This window comes from Colossoma macropomum, unplaced genomic scaffold (assembly GCF_904425465.1).
Source record: "Colossoma macropomum unplaced genomic scaffold, Colossoma_macropomum, whole genome shotgun sequence".
Taxonomy (NCBI): domain Eukaryota; kingdom Metazoa; phylum Chordata; class Actinopteri; order Characiformes; family Serrasalmidae; genus Colossoma; species Colossoma macropomum.
In genome coordinates this window covers 15,334,935-15,359,344 of record NW_023494806.1, presented here as the reverse complement: position 1 = coordinate 15,359,344, position 24,410 = coordinate 15,334,935, and the positions used below count along the sequence as shown (strand labels likewise).

Sequence of the window (24,410 nt, the reverse complement as noted above, 5' to 3'; positions counted from 1 at the left end):
TTAATTTTCTTAGGACATTCAGTGCAAGTTAGTAAAACATACCCTAAAGCATCTTCCCGATATTTTTGTGCAGTCAGCAGTACACAGCGTCAAAAGTTCAGATTTTTTTTTATGTTACTTTAACATTCCATTAACATTTTCTCAGTCTGTAGTTAATATCAGTCCCTCCCATCCACATTCCCATTCGTTGGTGATAGTCTAATTCAAACAATTCCAATTACTATGATAATACTGATATAAACTAAGGCAAAATCAATGCAAGCATAATCGATTTAATAAATGTTTATTATTACTAGTATTATAAATCAATTCAAGTGAATGAACAAAAAATGAAAAAAGTCGAGAAGTCCATTAAGGGGTCTCTGTATTCTCCACCTGCAAAGTAAACAAACAGGTGTATTAGTTATTTTTTCACCTTTATCAGTTCATGTAAAGCATTGTTAAACTCTATCCAAGCCATTCTGGGCAGCTAAACACAAATCTTCCTCTAAGTTATGTTGCAGTCTTTGATTTAGTCAAGTCAATTCAAGAGGCTTTTATTGTCATTCCATCCATGTACAAGTACACAGTGGAGTGAAATTACGTTCCTCCAGGAACAACAAGGTGCAACAAGGAACAAAAAGTACAAAGTGTGAACGTGCAGACATAGTGTGCAAACAAAAACTAAGCTAGAAACAATACAATAAATAAGATAAATTAAACAGACATTAGACACAGTAAACAGACCGGACAGTGCAGCACCGACACAGCACACATTCTGGACATGAGGTAGTGTAATAAGGTGCAGACATATTTAACATGCTGTGATCTGTGAGTTACGTAGTCAGATAACAAACATAACCAAAGCAGTTTCTGAGGTAGTAAAACAGTGTAAACACAGTATAGCAGCAATGTTCCAGATAGTGCAAGTAGAGCATCAAAAGAAGTGTGTGTGTGTATGTGTGTGTGTGTGTGTGTGTGTGTGTGTGTGTGTGTGTGTGTGAGTGAGAGTGTGGTTTAATCAAATGTGCAAGAGGTGCCTGTAGCTCTTATTTTTTTCATGGTTGAATTCCTTGCATGTGATAGGATGGCATTGCACAGCAGATATTTAAATAATTACGTACTGAGGGCCTTCTTAGTTTCAAGGTGTTTAATTGGCATGTATAGTGGCCTTAAAGTTAAGTATAAAATACGAGGATTGTGGAACAGTACGGAGCCCCTTAGGGGTAATGGTTAAAAAAGAAAACAAACAAAAAAAAAATAGTACTGACATTGCGTTCCCTTGCAAATGATTTGCATTCTCTTGCAAAAAATTCCAAGCCTGGTCACGCTCTCTACACTTGAATTTCATGAGGTATATGGCATTATTTAATATGCCATAAAAATTAAACAGCCAACTTAAATAAAACTCCAACAAAGGAAGAAAATTACACTGTTATCAGAAACCTCCACTGCAATGTTTAAAAACACTTTCTGACATACACGGGTTATGAGCTACATTTTATTTTGCTATTTAAATTCTGAACAAGACCTCTGCAATGCTTGGGAAAGTTAAATACATTTATGCCCATGTTAAAACATTCTATAAACGGAAGGAATCAAACTGTTAGCAGAAGACTACACTGCATTGTTGAAGAACACCTCCAGAGAATGCAATTCATGTAATTTCACAGTCTGAATTTGGTATTGCAGTGAAGTTCCCTGTTAAAAGCTTGATTTTAATATTTTATGAAAACCTGAATATAATATGTAATAAAACTTTATTTATTCTTACATTTGGGAAAATGTTATTCGAAACTGAAACAGTAAAATTACACAATACTTATTCTATGCGTATCTGGGGAGGTGTTTTTCGACACTGCAGTGGAGTTCCCTGATAACATCTTGATTTCAATGTTTTATAATATTTTAAAAGCTGCCTTATTTTTAATGAAACTGGATTTTTGCAGAATTTTAAGCAAAGATTATTCAAAATTACCTAAATCCTTTGTAAAACCAAGGGGTTTAATGTAACTGCAGTCTGTAGTAGGGCTTCATCAATCCAATTACTTGTACTCTTACTCATACAGATTTACAGATACCAACGTCTGGTACCAGCTGATACCATGTGACATAAGCATAGTATATGCTGCCATACTAATAAACAAATGACTCAAGCTGGCAGTGCAGAGGGTCTGCTTACACAGTGAAGTGTTATAGGCTACGTTCGCACAGATTAAAGTGGCCCAAATCCGTTCTTTTCTGTTATATATGACACAGATGTGTTATCTGTGTGGCAGTGTAAACGGGGAAAAAAAAATCCAAAAAACATATTGAATCTGACATTGAAATCCGATATGTATCCGAATTGCAGTAATGGGACTCTGTCTGAACAACCAGATCAGAATTCATGTGATGCAAACATCCAACTCAACTGTGCAAAATGTAAATAAAAACAAAATGCAATGATGTTCAAATCTTATAACCCCTATATTTATTTGAAAATAGTACAAAGACAACATATTAAATGTTGAAACTGAGAAATTTGATTGTTTTCTTGAAAAATATATGCTCATTTTGAATTTGATGCCAACAACACATTCTAAAAAAGTTGGGAGGTGGCCAACAAAAGGTTGGTAACATTGTGTCATGCTACACCTGGTGGTTGATTGGCAACAGGTCAGTAACATGAATGGGTATAAAAAAGCATCCCAGAGAGTCTTTCAGAAATAAAGATTAGGAGGGTTCAACACTCTGAGAAAGACTGTTTTGGCAAATAGTGCAACAATTCAAGAATAATGTTTCTCAACACAAAATAGCAAAGAACTTTTGCTTTTCATCATCTACGGTACATAATAACATCAGAAGATTCAGAGAATCTGGAGAAATCTCTGTATGCAAGGGAGAAGGCCTAAAACCAGTATTTGCTGGCCATGATCTTTGGGCCCTCAGGTGGCACTGCATTAAAAACAGACATGATTCTGCAGTGAAAATCACTGCATGGGCTCAGAAACACTTCTGAAAACCACTATCTGTGAAAACAGTTCATCACTGCACGCAAGTTAAAACTCTAAAATGCAAAGAAGAAATCAAATATAAACAGGATCCAGAAATACTGCCACCTTCTCTGGGCCCGAGCTCTCATTTAATGGACTGAAGGAAAAGTGTCCTGTGGTCTGATGAATCAACATTTGAATTTCTTTTTGGAAATGATGGACACTGTGTCCTCCGGGCCAAAGACCACTCAGCTTGTTATCAGTGCACAGTTCAAAAGCCAGTATTCATGATGACATAGGGGTGCATTAGTGCACATGGCATACATCTGTGAGAGCCCTACCCACATCACAGACTGTGATTATGAGCAGCAGAGTTACCAATGGGTAGTTAGCACCGGAAAACAGCAGCCCCGCCTCTAAAGACCACTGAAGTCGTGTGTTATTCTGTAGTTGCCGTTATGCTCATATTTGGAACTCTGGGTCGAAGCTGAAGTCAAGTTCTTATTTATCAGCCTCTTGTTTGAAATTTTTGACTTTAAATGGTGCAGCATTTATTATTATAACAACTTAGGCACCAGAATGTAACTGCTGCACCAATGAAGGTGGAACAGGAACATTCAAACATTAAGCTGGTGAATGTCTTTATCAGAAAATGTCACCAGCATCAAAAGGATAATGAGGATATTGTGATAGCCTAAATTAGCTTAACAAGGGATATGTAGTGACATTAAGCAGAGTCTGTACTGAATATACATTAAAAACACACACAAAAAACATTTAAAACACTGATTTACTATGCTGTGGTAATGATATGCGAATGCTCTGTAGGACCGCTTGATGGGTAGCATAAATTGTTAAAACATGGGCTATGGTGGTATTATCACTTTGTGGTGTGTCAGCCTTCATCAAGGATGACCAGAAGGGTATTAAAAGAGGTGAAAACAACTTTCAGTCTAGTCCTGTTGAGCAGTGTAGGCTTATAGGGCTACCACACTGGCAAAGCGTACAAGTTGCACAGTTTTTTGAGGAGGCTGCCAGTCTTATAATGTCAATTCAGTGTGCAGTAGCATTAGCTTACATGTAGAAAGAATTACATTTCAACTCTTTAACGACCTCGTAATTCAGAAGATCCAGTAATATTTGAGAAAAAAAGTTGATGGACAGAATGTATCAGCTTTGGAACATTTTTGATTACCACAGGATGCAACGGAGGCAGTTTTCAAAAACTCCATTCATTTTTCTCACAGAGAAATTCCTTTTAGACCCAGAGTTCCTTAGGTGTGCATAAGAGTCAATGTGAAACTGGTAAACTATAGGCTAATACTGTATGTCTGTCACAAACTTCAAGTAATGCATGCAATATCTTTTAGAACCTTCAAATGTCTGTTTACAACCTAGAACTGACAAAAAAGTTGTGAATCGCATTTAGCTTAGTGCTAACATAGCACTAGAATCCTAAAGGGACGCTAGCAGAAGTTAGCTTTATCGTAGAATTGTTTTTTTTCCTAATGTTTTGAGTTTTGAATTTTATGGCCTGAAGTAAAGGTCTAGCTCTACTAGTCACAGTTTATCTCTGCTGTATGAGAACTGTATAGACTGGGGAGTGAGTGACATGTCTTTAATTTTACATACTACATCTTCTATTTAACAAAAAGTAATGGAAATTCACTTTTCCATGGGCCCATCAACCCCTTAACAGGCCACCCAAGTTTCACACTTCTATAACTTGAGAATACTCAGCCGTTTTGCATTGAAGTCCCTGTAGTTACTGAATAATATGCTTTTGTATGTAAAAAGCCTGGGATGTAAAGGGGTTTATTTGACCTGTATTTGGCTTGCTGATGTTTTGTTTATTAGACCTCCTGATTTGATTAATGGAATACTAATGTATCAAGACAACAAATGAGCTGAGCAGACACATTATAAACTAATCTCAAAAGAACGAAAGCAAGTGCAATCCTGTCAAACTCGATTTGCTGTGTTCTGTAGCCTGAGCCTGACGACACTACAGCAATCTTTTAGAGTTTTTAAACACTGTCCACTCACTGTCCACTCTATTAGACACTCCTACCTTGTCAGTCCACTTTGTAGATGTAAAGTCAGAGATAGCTCATCTGATGCTGCACAGATTGTGTTGGTCATCCTCTAGTCCTTCATCAGTTGTCAAAGGATGCTGCCCACAGGACACTATTGGCTGGATATTTCTGGTTGGTGGACTATTCTCAGTCCAGCAGTGACACTGAGGTGTTTAAAAACTCCAGCAGCACTGCTGTGTCTGATCCACTCAGACCAGCGCAACACACACTAACACACCACCACCACATCAGTGTTACTGAAGTGCTGAGAATGATCCACTACCCAAATAATACCTGCTCTGTGAGGGTCCATGGGGGTCCTGACCACTGAAGAACAGGGTAAAAGGGGGCTAACAAAGTATGCAGAGAAACAGATGGTCTGTAATTGTAGAACTACAAAGTGCACCTATATAGTAAGTGGAGCTGATAAAATGGACAATGAATGTAGAAACAAAGAGGTGGTCATGTTATGCCCGATTGGTGTATATCTCTAGCACAATGTCTTACCACCTTTTGTCACCTGTTTATGTCATTTCTAGAAGAAACCTACTGGTCAAATCAAAATGCACTATAATTCAAAATTTGGCATGTGTATGAATAATTTGGGATTAACTGTATATTGTGGTCATTTCATGAACTTTTCAATTTAAATTAATCTGTTGTATAACAATGAACATATAACATAGCCCTGTTTAATGCAAAAACTTTCTCTTTATAAGTACCATTTAAGTAACCAAATAACCACCGCAAGACTTATTTAGCACCAATCTAATGGTGCCCCTCTTCCCACAATGGGGCTTCCTGTTCCCTACATAGTGCGCTACGTAGAACTTTACTGTCTCCCACACCCCAACAGTGCTTAATATAGCCAACAAATAGCCATTTGGCATTTTGTTACATCCATACTCAACAAATACTGCATTTTTTGGCTGTAGAAGCTAGAACTTCAGATTCAGTTCCTTAGATTATATACAGTATTGAAAGCATCAATTGTTACAGAATCAAATCTTTTGCCATGTTGTAGTACTGAAAAAAGAATATAACTTTCGACGCCTCATGCAACTGTATAGCCATATGCATTTGAGAGTTTTTGTTGCTTTTTTTCCAGTTGTGCTGAACACATACCAAACCATGATGTCCAAACCATGGTGTGAGGTGAAGCATGATATCTGTATACTGTTATATCCCTAAAATTATTATACAAATATACATTATCTTGGAGCTGCCCCTCCAAAACCTGCAGATCTTCAAGGGTTGCAATTGGTAGAGATTCTGGTGGTAGAGATGGGCTCTCTTCTGTGTTCCCCTTTAATTCATAAACCAGCTTCACCAGTATGTCCATCTGTTCTTTGATGATTTCTTGATTGGTCAGGAGGTTTCGTATCACAGCTAAGACAAAGAGATCAAAAGACATTGTCTGTATTTATTTGAGCTGTACGCATTAAAAACAAAAATGTAGATCTAGCCTCATTTTAGTCTTGCACAGTCAGCCTGCCAATTTTATTTTGCTTAATGTGGTGTCCAGTGGTCTGGAACCATTTCACTGGTTAAGGGGTGCTGAATGGTTATAGACAATCTGCTGTGAAAAAGTACAGCTGGGTCTTCTACAATTTCTGTGTCCTCTAACTGTCATGTTAGTCACACACCACTCGGGACCCTACCTGTTTGTATTAACATATCTCTTTGTATCCTACTGTCTTTAAGATACTGTGTCTACCACTAAGTACTACATAACACAATCGCTATTCTGTACAAAAACTGATCATACTTAATGTAATCAGCTCCATGACGGTCTCTTCTCTCAATAAAAGCCTAGCCTTTGTCACTTTGACCTGAGAATGTGCCAACACATCCTTATATATACCCAACTAAGATGATTTATCTGACTCCTAGTAGCCTTTATTCAACACAATTATTATTTTGAACTCAATTTATTCAGTCTTTAACCAGTCAGAGGGATACTTTCAATTCCAAAATATGATGCAGCAACTGGATCAGCCAGTGACTGTAAATTCTCACTGCACGTTTTAAAGAGTGTCTCATAGCGAACACTGAGCTCACAAAATTTAGGAAGGCTGTGCAAGGCTAGTTACTCGCTCACATTCACTGAAGTCTGCATTTCGGGCACTGGTTGGTGTGGCTTTGTTTCTTGAATTAATCACTGCAAACAAGAGAACAAGACAGCATCAGAGTTTAAATTTCAAACACTGTCAACAAGGGAGAGAGCAAGGGAGAGAGCGAGGGAGGGAAGGAGAGAGCTGGGAGGAGAGGGAGGGAGAGAGCGAGGGAGGGAGGGGGAGAGAGCGGGGGGAGAGGGGGAGAGGGAGGGAGAGAGGGGGAGAGGGGAATAAGGGGGAGAGAGAAGGAGGAAGGGGGAGAGGGAGGGAGAGAGCAGGGGAGAGAGGGTTATTATTCAAACTAATTATTCAACAATGAAAAAAATGACGCTTAAATGGACAATAATATGTGTTCATACATCGTGAAAGCAGCGGGGCGCGGGTGTGGCAGCATCTTTGCAGTGCCCATTCTTGGAGGGCTGGGTAGTGAGGATGTTTCCTGCCTCTCATCTTCACTCTCCTCGTTATCTTGAAGGAATGGATTCTTCTTCCTGTATTACAAGAAAAGTTAAATAAGGAAGAAGTAATGATGACTTCAGTCAAGCCTTTCCAGTGCTCCATCTCTTCAACTTACAGTCTTCTTCGTTTGCGTCTGTGTGGAGAGTCTTCTGAATCTGTCAAATCTATGAATCGTTCAGCCTCTGGCAGTTTCACTCTTGCTTCCTCATATGTAGCTATGAAAGTAAAATGAATAGAGTGAATGGAAAAAAATGTAATCCTAAATACAGCTAATATAAGTAAATAATGGCTTCTTCATACCTTTGCTTAATATTGTGCGAACTTTGTATGGAACCCAATGTGCTCCAGGTGGTTCCTGTGATCTTACTGCTTTTACAATGTCATCCCGTTTGTACGGTGGCCACAAACAAGTGTTCTTCTTTACCCAAATTTCAGGCACCACTTCCACTTCATTTGTGGATTCAAATATAACAATGTGAAACATCTCCTGGTACAAGATGAGGGACAAAAGTAAACTGATTACAAAGATTGAAAACATGTGGCACAACTTATTAATGACATTATGACAAACAACTGCACTTACCAAATTAATGTACACGAGCCAGTAATAATCTAAATTTATGAAGAACAAAAAAACACTTAAAAAAGAGAATATGCTACAAACTAACAACTATGTCTAACTATGTACAAAGACTAAACAAGTACATGGGATTAATTTGTATGAGGAAGAGGGAACACTGCAAACTAGTCTCCCAGGGGCAACCGCACACACTTTTGCACAGGCTTAACAATCTCTACACAGTGCATCACAGGGGACAAGTGGGATACAAGACATTCCCAGCTCCATTGAATCGAGGGGGTAACTGTAAAGTGCTCCTTTAACTCTGTACTCCTGGTACATGTCATACTCTCTGTCTTCATGAACAACTATGTTTTGTGACAATGCAGTCATCTTTACTTGATGTTTTCAGAATGACACCATCAGCTGCCAACTGCTTGAACTGACTGACGTTTCCCAACACCCACTCTGGTACTGGCCCATCTTGATGTGGATATTTTAAAGAGGTCTCCTGAACAATGAGTGAATCAAAAACACAACTTCTCTGTTCCTGTTCAGAAAACCTGCGGATAACCTGTGCTAGAGGACTGTCAGCCTTCCTTATCATTCTCTTAAGCTCACCCAATAAAGTCTCATAAGGGAACCCAGAGAAACTCTCTAAATGGCCGTGTACCTTTACATCACCAGCAAGATGCACTAATCCGTGAACATTGTACACTACTTGGTCTTTACCATAAAGCAAGCCGAAATGCTCCACAAATGAGACAAGAAAGTGATGAGCCAATTCATTCATTTGCAAACAATACTGTGGGCTAACCAAGATGTAGACAGCAACAGAGAGAAGCATGAAGTTATCATACACTTGAGGCAGCAACACATCTCCCAAAACAATAGGACCCGTGAACAGCAAAAATTAGCAAAGCTCTGTTGCTTTCCACCTCAGTCTCTCACTGAGTGACCGAAGTTTCCTGACAAATTCAGATGGAATATGATGTGCCAACACCAATAATCTATCGGAGATTAAGGATGCCTGATGAGACGAAATTTTAGTACGCAAAGAACCAGCTGTACCAACCCACAGTTCAAGAAGCCGCCTCTTAACACCCAAACACACTAGGTGCATGTAATCATGGGGAAAACCAGCGACCATATCAATGCCAGTATCTACCAGAGGACAATGAATAATGTGGTGATCTTCATCCGTTCCTAATCTAAAAGATTCATCTGTTCTGCAAGTTGCAGTAGCCTCAGGAAACGTCATACGGTGATTTGTGTACATTCCTCTTTATAAGCACTTATCACAACCATAATATCCAGTGTGGGACTTGATACCTTTAATAAATGCTCTTGCTGGAGCATCACAAATCACAGAACAAACTTTCACAAAAAATGTCTTGCCTTCAAAAACAAAACCAGTACTCAAGCTTTTCAACTCTTGAACTAAGTGTTTTAAGTAGTCAGACAGTGTTTCTGGCTTTGCTGTCCTATAAAACAACGCTATCACAAAAGGCTTCTTGGAGAGTCTTGGTAATTTGCCCAGAATGGGCCAAAACTGAATGGATGAGCTTTTAAAAAGAGGCAATCCATCAAAATTTAGCTGCAACTGAAATACAGAGCCTTCTGGAAAAGAGGAGAATAACCTAGTGAACTTTTTTCGAACAGCATTCACTAAACCGAAATAGTGAAATGAGCCACCAGCAAGCATCTCCACTTTGTAGTCAGTCTTTGTTTTCAGCAGTGACCTTCCATCTTTTGGCAGGAACAGAAAGTGAATCCTGAGAATTACCACTAAGGCTGACAGAGCCACCAAAGGCACCCCAAACCTAACTGCCCAGTCAGCTAAGCTTCCCAATAAGCTTTCATGGTCACTCTTTACACTAGCACCATTACAGCCACTGCAGTCTTCTGTATCAAGACATCCTTCCCTATTGAGCACCATCTCTTCAATCGGGCTATGAAGGGGATCTCTCAGGTATTCAGGACATCCTTCTGTAGTAAGCTCAGTCCTATCATTGACAAGCCTATTGACCGTGTCAATGCCCTGGTGTTCTTCGTCAGTTTCTATTTTTTGCAGTAAATGATCCACTCTTTTTTTAGCCCTTCTCCTTAAATTGCTACGCTCATAATAGTTCATATCAACTGTTTCTCCAGTACTCCCTGCCAGAATTTCACAAACGGATTCTCTAATCTGTTCAGAAAGAAAGGCGGGTGAGGGGTGAGAGGAGGCAAGAAGAGAGGTAGACACAGGTTAACACTAGCAGTCAGCTTCTATATATTATAAATTTAGTAGTTAGGCTTATTCAACATGCAGTGTCAATTATAGATATATAATTACGTATAAATAATAATTCTAATATGCATGTGCATTTAGCACAGCCAGAATTATTAAACCTATGTCCATTATGTTCAAGTATTGTATACAACTTATACATATATGTCACATCTTAATTTTATATATAAATAAAATTGTTTTGAATATGATTAAATACAACCATATAAATGCCTGCTTGAACAGAATCATATAAATGCCTGCTTGAATAGAACCATATAAATGCCTGCTTGTGAAGCAAGAAACTTCCAGATTGTTGGGTTGCATGCAGTGTTCTGTGCATTTTGAAACAGTTTCAGAAAGCCTTTTTGTGCCTTTGCTAGTATATGACTCCCCACTGTATGCTGTGCAGGCAGAAGACTAACAGGTAGTTTGTTCTGATCGGTTGGATGTTTGTGATCCACATCATTTGAATTCTGAGCCCTTGGCAGAGTCTGGGGTATCCACAGAAAGCATTGCATTGACAGCTGCCAGAATCATTCTGACTTACAATCACTGGGCCTCATTCACCAATACCTTCCTAAGTTTTTCTTAAGTTTGTTCTTGAGGAATTTGCTGAAAAAAAGTCTACATCAGATTCATGACGTGTTCCTAAACCTCAGAATTGTTCACATCTTTGTGCTCTAGAGTGTGTGTAGATTCTTAACTAAGAACAAATGCCAAATAAGAAAACATTGGTGAAGGTCAGAATCTTCAAAAAGCTGCATAAGCTGGTTTTAAGAAGAAATTTCTTTTTAATAATGTTGGTGAATGAGGCCCAATGACCCCACCTTTAAGTTTGATTTAAAGTCCATGCATTTTAAATGATGTTCCCACAGGTCCTATGGAGAGTTTCAAGCAAAATGACTTTATGGGCTTTTTTGATAAACAATAATAATTTGTCACTGGAAAGAAATCAACAAGCTGGATGAATTTAATTTTTCAGAATATTAATCGCCATTAAAGCCTTCACTTTCATCTAAACCCTCATGATGACGCAGGCTCCGCACAGTTCTCCATAGCTTAAAGTCTTGTGACTACAAAACAATCTCCAGATCATCAGATACAGAGTTTAAGAGTTTAAGGATAAGACCAATGCAGGTGCATTTGGATAACCCATAGCAGGGAATAGAGGAGGATGGAAGGATGGAGCTGATGGAGGTGGCTGGAAACTTAGAATTTATGGCTAAGTTGTGGGTAGATGTCCGTATAGGAAGGAGGAGGAGATTCTGGACTGGCTGTCTGTGAATTTGCAGGTGAAGGGTATCGGGCTGGGGTGAAGTCCTGGAGCTGGACCAGAGGCAGCACCAGGAGGACTGGGGCCAGATGCAGCCTGGGGTGGAGGGTTGGGCCCAAATGCAGCCTGGGGTAGAGGATTGGGCCCAAAGGCAGCCTGGGTTGGAGGGTTGCTCCTTCTTGATTCATCTGGAATACCACACAGTTGAACACTTGGTTGCAAAGTACAAAGCTGGCTTGCATGGAGAATCACCAATGGAAATTCCATCATTAGGTCCTTAGCATAGGGGATAATCAAGCGGACCTAAGAAAAATCAGAAGAGTGTACTTGCAGTCAATTAGTGAATCATGGCAACCGAAAATGTTGGTTTCCAAGTAAAGATTAAACTTGGTCCTTGACTAACAGGCACATTAAATCTGATTTAATGATAGCTGCATTTCTTAAATGAACCACAACTTTGAATAACCTTGAATTTATCAAAGGTACAAAAACTTTGCGACATATATTGGACATATATTTTTATATATTTGAAATACATTGCAATAAATGCTGAAATACAAAATACTAAAATGTATTTCAGAATATATTGCCAAATTAACTAAACATATTTTTAAAAAGATTCATTTTAAAAGTTATAGATTATAACTTTTAAATTATAGTCATAGTTGATTTTATAGTTAATGCAAACCTTGCGCTTTACACAGAAAGATGTCTAAATGTAAACTAGTAGAGCATACTGGGATCAATCCCAGAGCTCAAAATGTTTTTACTCATATAATTTTAATAATCATATTTGGCTTTAGTTTTGTTTTTTACAGATTATTTCCAATGACGTAGCAAAATAACTTGTGATTGTGAATATACATAAAAGAAACTCAAAGTAATTATTCAAGTTGTACTTAAGTAGGGATTCTCAGTACTCTTTCCACCCCTGATCATGTCACGAGGCTGTTCTGAAGGCCAAAGTAGATGCAGCACGCTACTGGATTATAAACTAATAAACTTGCAACTCAGTTTGTATAAATGAATGTAAGATACAACCTGCACATCGTTAAAAACCAAAAGTTTAAATAAAACCTTTTTGTTACACAGAATATTCAAAAACCTTTCCACACTACATTTAAGCCACACACAATTCAGGAAGTGCAGTAGTCTGGGCAAAGCTAACACTTTACAATAAGTGTTCACTAACTTAACTAAGGCATTTGTTAGCATGAACAATACATGAGGTACAGCGTTAATAATGGTTAGATAATATTAAGTAAACAAGTAGCAACTGCATTAGTTAATGTTGTTTTCATATTAAGTGTTGACTAACATAACTAATGCATTTGTAAACATTAGAAACACGAGAGACTGTTAATAAAGTTTAGCTAATATTTTTGGGTTTAATTTAATTCTGTTGTGTTGTTTCAGCTCATGGACTGCTTTACTGTTCCTTACATCTCTCGGTTTGGAGCTTAAGCATTTTATTTGACAGCAAAAGAGTCCGAAAAGATAAGAATAGAGATTTACAAACTTCAGTTCCTATGCTGATAGATGCTGGATAGACTAAGAGTTACTTGGTACTTTAAATACCTGATTTAAAGTGAAAAAAGTGATTTAAAATCATGTCTAAGTAATAAATTAATGTAATTGTTTTTGTTTACTTAATATAAGCTAACCATTACTAACATAGCATCTCATGTTTTTAATGTTAACAAATACATTAGTTAATGATAGTCAGTACTTAATGTGAAAACTCTACTAACTGATGCAGTTGTTAAGTGTTGACTTAATTAGCTAACCATTATTAATGTAGTACCATGTGTTGTTCATGTTAAAAATGCATTATTAGATTAAAGAGGAATTCCACCAATTTTTCTAAGTGTCTGCAGAATTCAGTGATTTAAATGTAAACAGTGTCATTCAGAGTGGTTTGATGTGAAATGGTTAATTTGTAGAGAAACTTACTGACTGATTTATTTACAGTGGTGGTGATAGGAACCAGGGGTCCTGATATCTATAACACAAATACAGCCATTTAATTTAATATCCAAAACCACCAACGTACACAAGTCTTCTGAGGTTTTTATATGTATGTATGTATATGTTGATGATGGTAAAATAATGGTGAATCTGAAAAAAAGAGACTTTTTGGGGATGATTTCACCTTAGAACACCCTTAATGTATCCCTCCACCATGAACAGATTAGAATAAATGGATTAAAATACGTTTTAGGCCAAAAGTTATCTTAAAACTACTGTAAAACAATGTCTCAGACATCAGGCTGGTGTTATGAGTATTCATAACCATTTAATGTAACAGCTTTCTGTGATGTAACTTTTAGAGGCCTCAAACTCTTCATATATCTGGTTCCTATCACTACCGCTGTGAACAATTCTGACTTACTAAGTTTCTCTAGAATTAAGCATTTTGCACCAAACTACTCTATTCACTTTATTTACATCTTAAGCATTTAATTATGCAGAGTTCCCCTTTAAAAAAGACTTTTTGTAATATGTAACCTACAAAGGTGGTACATCTAGGTGTCATCTCTGCCCAACACTGGCCCAAATGTTAAGGTATACAAAATTTTCTGATTTTATCTTTTGGTAATCTAGACTCATATTGAGACTATTGTTATCTTAATGTAAAGCCTATTTGGTGAATCGAAACCTTGTTTTTTAATCTTTGCACCTAAAGCTTAAATGCAGCCCAAATTGCACGTGTAGAAGTTAGAAGTTTACATTTAGTGATATAACGGAAAGAAAATAAGACACTGGTACCTTGAGTATGTACTCTGCTTTAATAATCGTACAGTTTGTGACGCTTAGTTCCAGGTTAGATGGGATCTTCAGGTCTGTGTTGATTGTTTGCTTTGATCCAGATGGGATGTGACGTCCAACTACACTGAAAATTGTTTTTGATGAAGAGGTATGCGCCCTTTTTGCAGTGAAGATCTGTTTTCGCTTGAGACTGAACTCCAGCTTGACCTCACGAGACGAAGAATTATCAACATTAGCGGAAACCTTGATGACATCACCTTCCGAAAAGAGAACAAATCAAGAAAAACCCTCAAAATGCATAAAAGTGCTTTAACCTTTGTTGGTAGCACATAGGCCTGTGCCCAGTGACAACTAACTGAGTTGCTGTGGTAACAGTCCATAGTGACAGTAAAAACTCGTTTACTGCTGGTTTAAAAAAAAACTTAATTTATTGATTTACTTTTTTTTAAAACACAGCATTGTTGCATTATTCTATAAACTAGTGATGTGTTGCTCGTGATTGAGTCAGCTCTTTGAGGCAGCTCTTTTCGGAGAACATTCAGAGTCAACTTTTCTATTTTTTCTGTGGTAAATAAAGACAAAATAAACGGTTCCATCCCTTCATTATCATTACAGCCACTTGTTGTTAGTTTGTCTCTGGTTTTGTTTTTGTTGGTTTTCATGTAGATCTTAGCTGATTAATGAGTTGATGGATATAACTCACTGAAAAACCCAGGGTTAATGAATCTAAATGGCTAAAAACCAGAAGTTAAAATAGTTTTTAACCATTCGTCCAGGACCTATCAATATCAATATATCAATATATTTCCTTTTTTTTTCTACAGCAAATGTATTTTGGGCAGTAGTATGCTAGCATTACTGCTATTGAACGCTGAAGCGAAGTGGTTCACGCTCACTGACATCATGAATGTACATGAGGTGTCGTTATAAAGTATTGTAACTGGAATTCAAAGTATCAGAAACATAACTGCAGTGTTAAAATGTTTCATGCTGTTCTGTGTTGAGGAAATAATTGCATTCTTCCTTTTAAAAATGTTAAAGCATTTACAAACTATGATTTTGCTCAAATGCTCCATATTGACACAGTCATTTTTCAACTCTAGCATCTCGCAAAGCCTGAAGACCTTATAGAGGGGCAATTCTCCTGACTATAAGTTCTCTGGTGTTTGGTGTGGCAGACAGATAGCATGCCTGTACAAAAGCTGCCTATGGTAAGGTGCACATTTTAGGACATCCTCAGACTACAGTGTCAAGTTTCAAACATCAGCAAAATTACTTAATATCTCAGGAAAACAAGATAAAATGCGGTAAAAAATAATGTTTTGGCTCTTGTGCATCAGGCAAAACAGGACTTTTCCAATGGACATAGGCAAAATGTCCTCAGAGAAAAAGGCGTTAGACTACGTAACTGTAAACACTCGGACGGTAAAGTTCACGTGACATTCGCAATTTCATTATTTCCTACTAGATTAATTATAGTTTCATGGCCAAATCAAAGATGACAGTATAGAGAACAGATTGAAGGGCCACAGCACCTCCACACTTTTATTCCCGCAGGTTCACCCCAACACCACATGTGTAATATAAATGTGTAGGGGCTTTACAGCATGAAGTCATTTAATGTATTATTTTATCTGTTCTTCACAGAAAATGAGCAAAGGCCAAGGAATCTGGGGTTAAAATAATAATAAATCGCAAATTTTTTTTATTTTGGTAAACACTGAAAATGGGGCCCACAGACCCTGACACCACACAAGGGTTAACTCACATGCTATTAACTTACATGCTAAAGGACCTCACTCAACAGGACTTTGGCACAGGACTAGTAGTTAAACAATGCTTATGTAATAGTGTAAACATACCTGGAATGTAACCCATTTTGTCAATGGTTGTTCTAATTGAGGCACTTCCGGAGCCGAACACTTTCATCTTTTTCTCTGTAGCAGCAATCTGTGGACACTATATACAGAAGTATAAAAAGACAATGTTGAAATATACCTAAAGAACTAACTAGAAGGCTGCCCAAAAAGTCATTCCATGTATAAGTTGATTGCTTTTTATGTATATTACCAAAACACATATATATGTATAGACCTGAACACACAATCTGAAAATCTCAGTAATTTCAATGTTTTTTATTCTTATAAGACTAGACTTCACTTCTTGGCATATGCACACCTGAGCAACAATGTTTACTGTTGAACTTTCTAGCTAACCTAAAGGAGGTTAGCATGCAGAGCTCAGGCGATTTTACTTTTGACACATGATGTTTTTTCCTTTAATTCAACAGGTCTAAACAATGAGCAGTTGTGTAGAGGGAATGCTGAGACATTACAAGTTACCTGCTATAACTACTATTTCTGTAGACCAGCAAAAACAGAACATACCCACTTCACACAAGAACATACCATTAAAAGAGCACCACCGCTACTGATCCTCGGTACAAAAGTGAGTTTTGTTTTCACAATGTAGTTCCTCCCCAACAAACGATACAGTCTGACTTCCAGTAAGTACTTAACCGAGCCATAGCTTCCTTCAAACGATGGTGGTAAATCCCTGCAATAAAGAAATTTGCATACATTTTTATGTTTCTACAGTTTGACTTGATTTAACTAGTTAAAGATAAGCTCCATCATATTTGTAGTTTTGATAACTGATGCCTACAGATCTATAAATTATGATGCTACAACAATTTCAAATAAAGCTCACCTTTGAGTTACTGTAGACATCAAAGTGAAGTTTCTCTGTCGCTAGCTTGTCTCAGCATGTGACATACAGTACTATGCACTGAGCAATTCATTAAGTACACATCCTTGTTTCTATGCTCATTATCAGCTCCATTTACCTCCTGGGTGCACATTGTAGTTTTACAGTACAAATTGTAGTCCATCTGTTTTTCTGCATACTGAAGGTTTTAAACACCTCAGTGTCACTGCTGGACTGAGAATAGTCCACCAACCAAAAATATCCTGTCAACAGCATCCTGTGACCACTGATGAAGGACGAGAGGATGACCAACGCAAACTGTGCAGCAACAGATGAGCTACATCTACAAAATACATCTAGATCTCATTCTACATCTATGAGCTTTACATCTACAAAATAGGTGTGTCTAATAGAGTGGACAGTGAGTGGACACAGTGTTTAAAAACTACAGCAACACTGCTGTGTCTGATCCACTTGTACCAGCACAACACACACTAACACACCACCACCACGTCAGTGTCACTGCAGTGCTGAGAATGATCCACCAACCAAACAATGCCTGCTCTATGGGGGTCCTGTGGGGGCCTGACCATTGAAGAAGAGGGTAAAGGTGGGATAACAAATTATGCACAGAAACTGTATGGCCTGTAGAACAAGGCTGATAACTGACAAAAGACATTGTACAGCCTAATAATTTAATAATTTAACAATAACAAACTCCCAAAATGCAACACTAAATATTTAACTCAATAATGTAATAAACACTCTAACAACGCAGAACAATATCTTGGCCTTTAATTACTGATAACGTAATATGTTATTACATGTCTGGGCATTTTTTATATTATCAAGTCTATATATAATGCCTTTTATTTTATTGGGCATTTAGTATTATTAGTTTTATTTCTTATTTTCCTGCACCTCCAGAAAATAGTAGTGTTAGAGTGTTCTGTATCATACCAGAACCAAAAAGCCAATCGCCACTGTTCATTCAACTCTTAGTATTATAAAAACACTTGATATCAACGCCCTGAGTCATATGAATGAAATGAGTCACTGGTCATGTGTTTTATGCTAATTACAATTTAAGATTTATAGTTTCAGATTTTAACTGAAGAATACGCTTTCCTGTGTCTGCATTCAAGGCCAGTCTGGAAAAGACGTTATCTGACTACCACACCCAAAATATTTTGAAAATTGTGATTGTAAAGAAATAAAAGAAGGCATACTTTAGTTACGCAAGGTCTCATGTGACCAATATCATGTACTTGAGCCGCTTTAGTTGAGCTAGCAACCTGAAAGCTGAAAGGCTAAATGAACATATACTTTACAGAACTAAACCAAGAACCTTCTCTGAAAGACAAAGCAAAAGACTGAGAATCACTACTCACCAACTGGGCAGCTGAAAGCTAAATGGAAAGACATGGCTTCCTGGTCTAACCACATTACCACCTGGAAATATGAATACAATAAAAAGACAAAGAGCAGTAACTTATTTTAAGAAAGACAGAAAAGATAAGTCTTCAGTATAAATGTGCATCCAGATTTACTGTACATTATGTAGCATAATTTGTTTTTTTTCCCTGTGGTTTTTGTAAACTGACTCCCCTGAAATCCACACACGTTTATTTCCACAGAGCATGAGGCTGGAACTGGATATAAAATAAACAGACTGTACTTACATATTTAATTCTTACCCTGCTTAGAGTCCTTCTGGATGAAAATCTGCTTCAGTTTGAAGTATCTCTCGTGAGCGTGGTATGAGCGCCCATCCTCACCCCCTGTTGACCAGTTCACGTCTGCATCTCCTTTACACTTTATGTAAAAAAAGCTGATCTTTACCTCTTTGATCACTTCCAAAAAAACTCGCCCCTGAACAATGTTGCCATTCGTGAATGTGTTGGTTTCATTAACCGCATCATAGTTTAAAGTGAGCTCTTTAATCATTCCTGGCTTTTCAGTTGTTATTAGAACCTATCAAGGCTACAATGAAGTGTTCAGGAGAAGCTGCATAGGTTTCACTCTCCAGTCCGTCTGGTGGCAACATATAAGCCACAAGAACATAAATGACTGCCTCATAAACTTGAAAAAAAAAGTGACGTAAAGGTCTTGTTTTATTGCTCAATTCCCGTTATGCTCTGCACGCCTAACAGTTAAGGTCCTCTGATGCCATAGAAAAAACACGTTTATACTTTACATTTTTGCAGATGTGTAAGACGCTGGGTGTATTTCAGATGTTTATTATTGCTTTTGTGAAATGAGGCTTAATTTAAAAAAAAAACAAAAAAGGCTGGTCAGTTCATAAATAATAATCCACATACTTTAGAGAAGGCGTAATGATTTTTGTGAAAAAATTGTTTTCATTGTTTTTTTAATTTATTATTTTCATTGAAAACAAAAGGGTTAAATTCCTAAAATGCCCAATAGAATACAGTCTGATCAGTATTGTTTTTCTCCGTGGTATGCAATATAGCGCTAAGCAAGCTTTCACACTGGTTAGGACTGGACTGAAGGCCTTACACATCAGATTAACCGCTAACATAAAACTGTATGTTTGTTACTAAGCTTTAAACAAAACATGCAAAGTTTTTTTTACAAGTTTCAGGTGTTTGTGTTTAATCCAGAATGGCTAAAAATGTTCATGTGAACTGTCGTTATCTTAGCTCTAACATACTAACATAATCATACAGGGGCACTAGCAGAAATTAATAATATCAAGATGTTTTTATCTTTGTTTTTGACAGAATCTTGAGATGTATGGTCCAAACTGAAGGTCTAGCTCTAATATTCACAGTTTGCCACCGAGATCTGGTACATTTTTGATTGAAATTTTACATTGTGTGGAGGTTCTGTGATCTTTAAAAAGGGTTTTTTAAAAACACTAGCCACTGAAAAGATCCTTTAGGGAACCAAGAGTGGTTCTTCTAGGGCTCCTTTTGGCACCTTTATTTTTAAGAGGGGAAAGACTCCAGTAAGTAATTTTTTTTTTGTAAAGCATATGTGAAGGAGTATCGATGTTGTGGTCATTGTCCTCAAGAATGAACAAGAACTCCAGTTTGTTTTACAGCACAAATTAGTTTCCCCAACCACTTCAAAGGTAAGTAGGTCAAAGAGTAAACAGCATGTTGGACTGATATTCTCCTGACACTCTCCAAAGACATGCATTTTCATTCTCATTTTATGGCGCTTCATTCTTTTGTTTTATAGCAGTCACTTAGTGTAGCTTATTTTGTTCTCAAGATGACACACATTCTAGTAGTGGTGCTATGAAGCAGTAAAAAAGATAACCCTTGGCAGGGTAGGGCAGAGGACTGAACGGTTGATGAAGATGGAAGGAATCCTGATTTTGGATGTGTAAAAGAAGACAGACATGCTTCTAGCTGGCTATATAGTGTATAGAGTGGGGTAGAGAGTGAGTTGTTGATACAAATGTGACAGCAGAAGCGGTAGGATCCTCTTGCAGGTTACCTGAGAACTAGTGTGGGTAAACAGTTTTCTGGGCAACATGATATTCTTTATGGTGTACCACAGGGTTCTGTTCTAGGCCTATTTTTATTTTTATTGTACATACTACCACTGAGTCATGTTATTAAAAAGCACAGAGTCAATATTTAAAGTTTCACAAATGATATGTAATTATAGATCTGTAGAGGTAGATGTCAGGGCCTAAACACAGCATACACAGTTACGTTGGGACAATGTTGTGACAAGCTATTGTTTTGGTGGCCGCAACGTTCTCACCAAGGTGAAATGCAATTCCTTAGAAAGTTGTGACAATGTAGTGGCAATGTTGTCAGTACGTTGTCACAACCTTCTAGAATCCTCATAAGTTCCATTATGTTGTGAATGGAACTTCATGGAATTTTGCTAAGTTGCCAACAGGTAGTCACAACACCATACGGCAACATTATTGAATGATGAGGTTGTGACAACGTTGTGACAACCATGTTCCAACAATGTAAACAGCACCACCTTTTTACAGTGTTGTAGCAACATGGTAAGAAAATAGACAGTGTTGCGACAATGTTGTGTGTTTGCTGGGAAGAAACAAACAACTGGCTATGCAGCATCATCGACGGTACCATTGAATGGTAATTTAATAAAGAAAAAACAAAAATTCACATCATTGTCAATGAAGCACATAGAGCAATAATTTATGTAGGCTGAGAACTCTACAAATAATATGTGTTTAGCAACCATAGTCCATTATATATAATCTATCTATAAAACAGACAGACAGCTCAATTGATACACACACACACACACGTATGCACACATGCACACACACATACAGTAAATTATATATGATAACTGACATGAGACTGTGTGTCAAACAATGTTGAATTAATTTTTGTCCAGTGTAGGACAGCAAATGAAAAACATCACAGATTGGTAAAATATGGATCACTGTTTCTGAAAGACTACAGCTTTATCAAATGTTACTGCCAATTTCATTAGTATATTTTTTTAAAACCAAAATATTAACATCTGAAAGATACTAATAAAGTTGAAGAAACTCTCTGTTTTCAGATGTTTTTGTATTTTCTTTTTAAAATCAGTGAGGAACAAATGGAACAAAAAGACAAAAAATACTTTATTTGTCTTTGTTAACTAAAGGTGGCTTAGGTGTAAAAGTGTGAAACAACTAACCCCGCAGTACGGAGACTGTACGTAAACCTAGCTAGCTCTTTCTGTGAGCTTGTCACATGCTTCAAAACAGTGCTACATTGTAGACAACAAGATGGTGATTAAAGTAATATAAGGTTAGATTTTGTTTTGCTTTACACAAACAGCTCAGTAACAGAAAAAAAAAAAAAATCTTTTTTTAAGTCACTTACATGCCCTGAAAACACTCTTTGGTACAGATGTCTTTAAAACACTGATGAATCGCTCTGAATTTTCAAGGGAGACCACAGCAAGGAAATGTGGTAATGTGGCCAGAAGTACACACTGTTTGACCTTGTATAACAACATAAAAAGTCTGTGTTAAATTGCCCTGTTAGGTTGTTTCCCACACTCCCCTACTAGTTTCAGTACTTATATGCAGGGTCCTCCATTTCATCCAGGTCTGCTGATTAAGGACAGAAAGCCAACTAGATTTAAATAATGTTACTTTCTCAGTTTTTTGCAAACTATCCAGCAAGCATTAGCTGAGTTGTGCTTCTTAAGGCTGGCTTTACACACTGAAACTTTCATGCAGCCAGTTGCCTGTTGTGAGTTGCCTGCAACATAAGCTCTGTGCAACTTCACAGTTACAGGAAGCAATTCAAAAACAAAGCTGCACAAAACACATTTGATTACTTCACTAGTTAGCCAAATTAGCAGCTCATATTTTTTGTACACCAAATTGATCTGGCAACATATCATTGAAGTGTGATTTATATACTTGCAGCACTTTTAACATCTTTGTATATTTTTTCCACTGTCACTGTTGTTCCTTTTTTCTATATCTATATGTCTTTTATCTATATATCTAGGGTTCTTCACTACATATTTGAGTTTTATCTGTTGTGTGTATTAAGCCTTTAAATGTTTAAGTAGCCATTCTTTGATAGCAAGAGGATAATGAGCCACTGTTGGCCCACTGATGGCAAAGCTGGCAGTCCACTGGTGTTTCGCTCAGCGTGTTCCGGGCGGCCCACCAGTGGTTAAGCAGTCTTTTAGACAAAATTCCACTTAGCATTGCTCATTTTCCACTCACAGTCCAATTTACTTATCGTTCCTTCCTTCCTTTCTTTAGTTATACTTTGTGAATAATTTGATCCAGCACAGCATCAGCAACATAACTTTCTGTAAAATCTTCTTATTAAATTTTATATTAGGCCTTGTCATTATTTTTTCTCTCAGTTGTTTGTAATACTTGTCTTAGTTTATTCCAAAATAAAAGGCTCTATGCATGCAAAATCTGTTTGAGGAGATTAAAGCTTGTATGCAGGACAGTGAACTGGATGGTCTGAGGCTGAACCAGCAGTGGCAAGCGGTCAGCGGGGTGCCGACCTTATCATGCCAACGGACTGATATATGCTTGCTATGTGGGTTATGGTTGTAGCCTACTTGATGTCTCACTCATCCTGTCCTAGAAGCACAAGTTTATCTCTGACCATGTCTCTGTCCCCTCTTCTGCAATAATTTTCATCCACTGGATCCCAAAGAAATCTGAGCTCTGTGGGGCAGCAAAAAAGGAGAAAATGAATCTAGCTACGTAAATCACAAGCATGCTAACAAAGCAGGATAAACTCTGGCACAAGCAGCCGTTTAAACAGTTGTTACTATTAGCTTGCTAGCTAATGCAGTTGCTAAAGTTCCATGAACATTTCACTGTCAGGGGCTCACTAGAGATTAATGGATGGGCGGCTAAACCTTTACTAGTTGATGTAAAGTTTACAATAACGAACCATCGATAGATAAGACTGGTATATAAATAAAAAAGAAAAGCAATGACAGCTGAAAAAATTGTCAGAAGATGCTTCAAATACGTAAATATACGGATAGTGTATTAAAAATATATGAGCCGCAAAAGGAACTATCTGTTAATTTAATTGATTGGAACATAGTATAGCAAAATATATTTCATGCATCAAAGAACCCCAATCATCAACTGATCCATTTTAAATATTGCCATAGGTTATATTGGACACCACGAAAACACTTTCTTACAAAAACTGCAGTACATCCCTACTGCAACTATTGTCCACAACAACCAATGGGAACTTTTTTGCACATGGTGTGGGAATGTGGGGATGTTAATGACTTCTGGATAAAGGTTACTACCATATTATCTGCCCTGGTTGGACAAGAAATTCCCGTGGATCCAGCTGTATTATTGCTAAATGATGACTCCAATTTAAACTTAACAGGCAAACAAAGGAAGATGTGGCTCGCTGGTTTAACATTGGCTAAAAAAATTATTGCACAGAGGTGGTTTTTTTTTTTTTTTATTTCCTGCAGTTCTGTAATGTTGTGATAAAATGCCGCTTGATTAACAGGGAACAAATAAAAAAAAATGATCACATATATATATATATATATATATATATATATTTATATATATGAGCCGCTAATTTGGTTAACTAGTTGTGTTGCGCGCAACTTTGTTTTTTGTTACATGCTACTCATGACATACTTTTAAACCATTGATTTCACTGGATCGGTGGACAAGAAAATAAAACAGAAGATGGCTTATTTGGGGGAGAGTGCCTAGAACTGTTGCAGGTTTCAAATGAGTT

The 24,410-nt window shown here is 37.3% G+C and overlaps 1 protein-coding gene and 1 long non-coding RNA gene across 3 annotated transcripts in view; both read right to left on the bottom strand.

Moving 5' to 3' along the window:
* LOC118827217 (arrestin domain-containing protein 3-like) overlaps positions 1 to 19,245 on the bottom strand; it is a 29,603-nt gene extending 10,358 nt beyond the window's left edge. Inside the window, exons 1-7 of one of the 2 annotated variants that reach the window (XM_036598506.1) lie at positions 18,882 to 19,245; positions 18,576 to 18,636; positions 16,887 to 17,034; positions 16,341 to 16,437; positions 14,479 to 14,735; positions 13,663 to 13,711; positions 11,899 to 12,012 (exon numbers count right to left, since the gene is read on the bottom strand). In XM_036598506.1, the coding sequence (XP_036454399.1) occupies positions 11,987 to 12,012; positions 13,663 to 13,711; positions 14,479 to 14,735; positions 16,341 to 16,437; positions 16,887 to 17,034; positions 18,576 to 18,636; positions 18,882 to 19,131 (888 nt within the window). In that variant the 5' untranslated portion in view covers positions 19,132 to 19,245 and the 3' untranslated portion in view covers positions 11,899 to 11,986. Of the gene's footprint in view, positions 1 to 11,898; positions 12,013 to 13,662; positions 13,712 to 14,478; positions 14,736 to 16,340; positions 16,438 to 16,886; positions 17,035 to 18,575; positions 18,637 to 18,881 lie in introns of those variants that run through there. The other variant, XM_036598505.1, reaches the window with a different exon arrangement.
* On the bottom strand, positions 268 to 5,184 carry LOC118827218. Its single transcript, XR_005008847.1, has 2 exons — positions 5,026 to 5,184; positions 268 to 375 (listed from the first exon to the last, which is right to left on the bottom strand). It is a non-coding gene; the product is annotated as an uncharacterized LOC118827218 (long non-coding RNA).
* Positions 19,246 to 24,410: the final 5,165 nt, after the last annotated feature.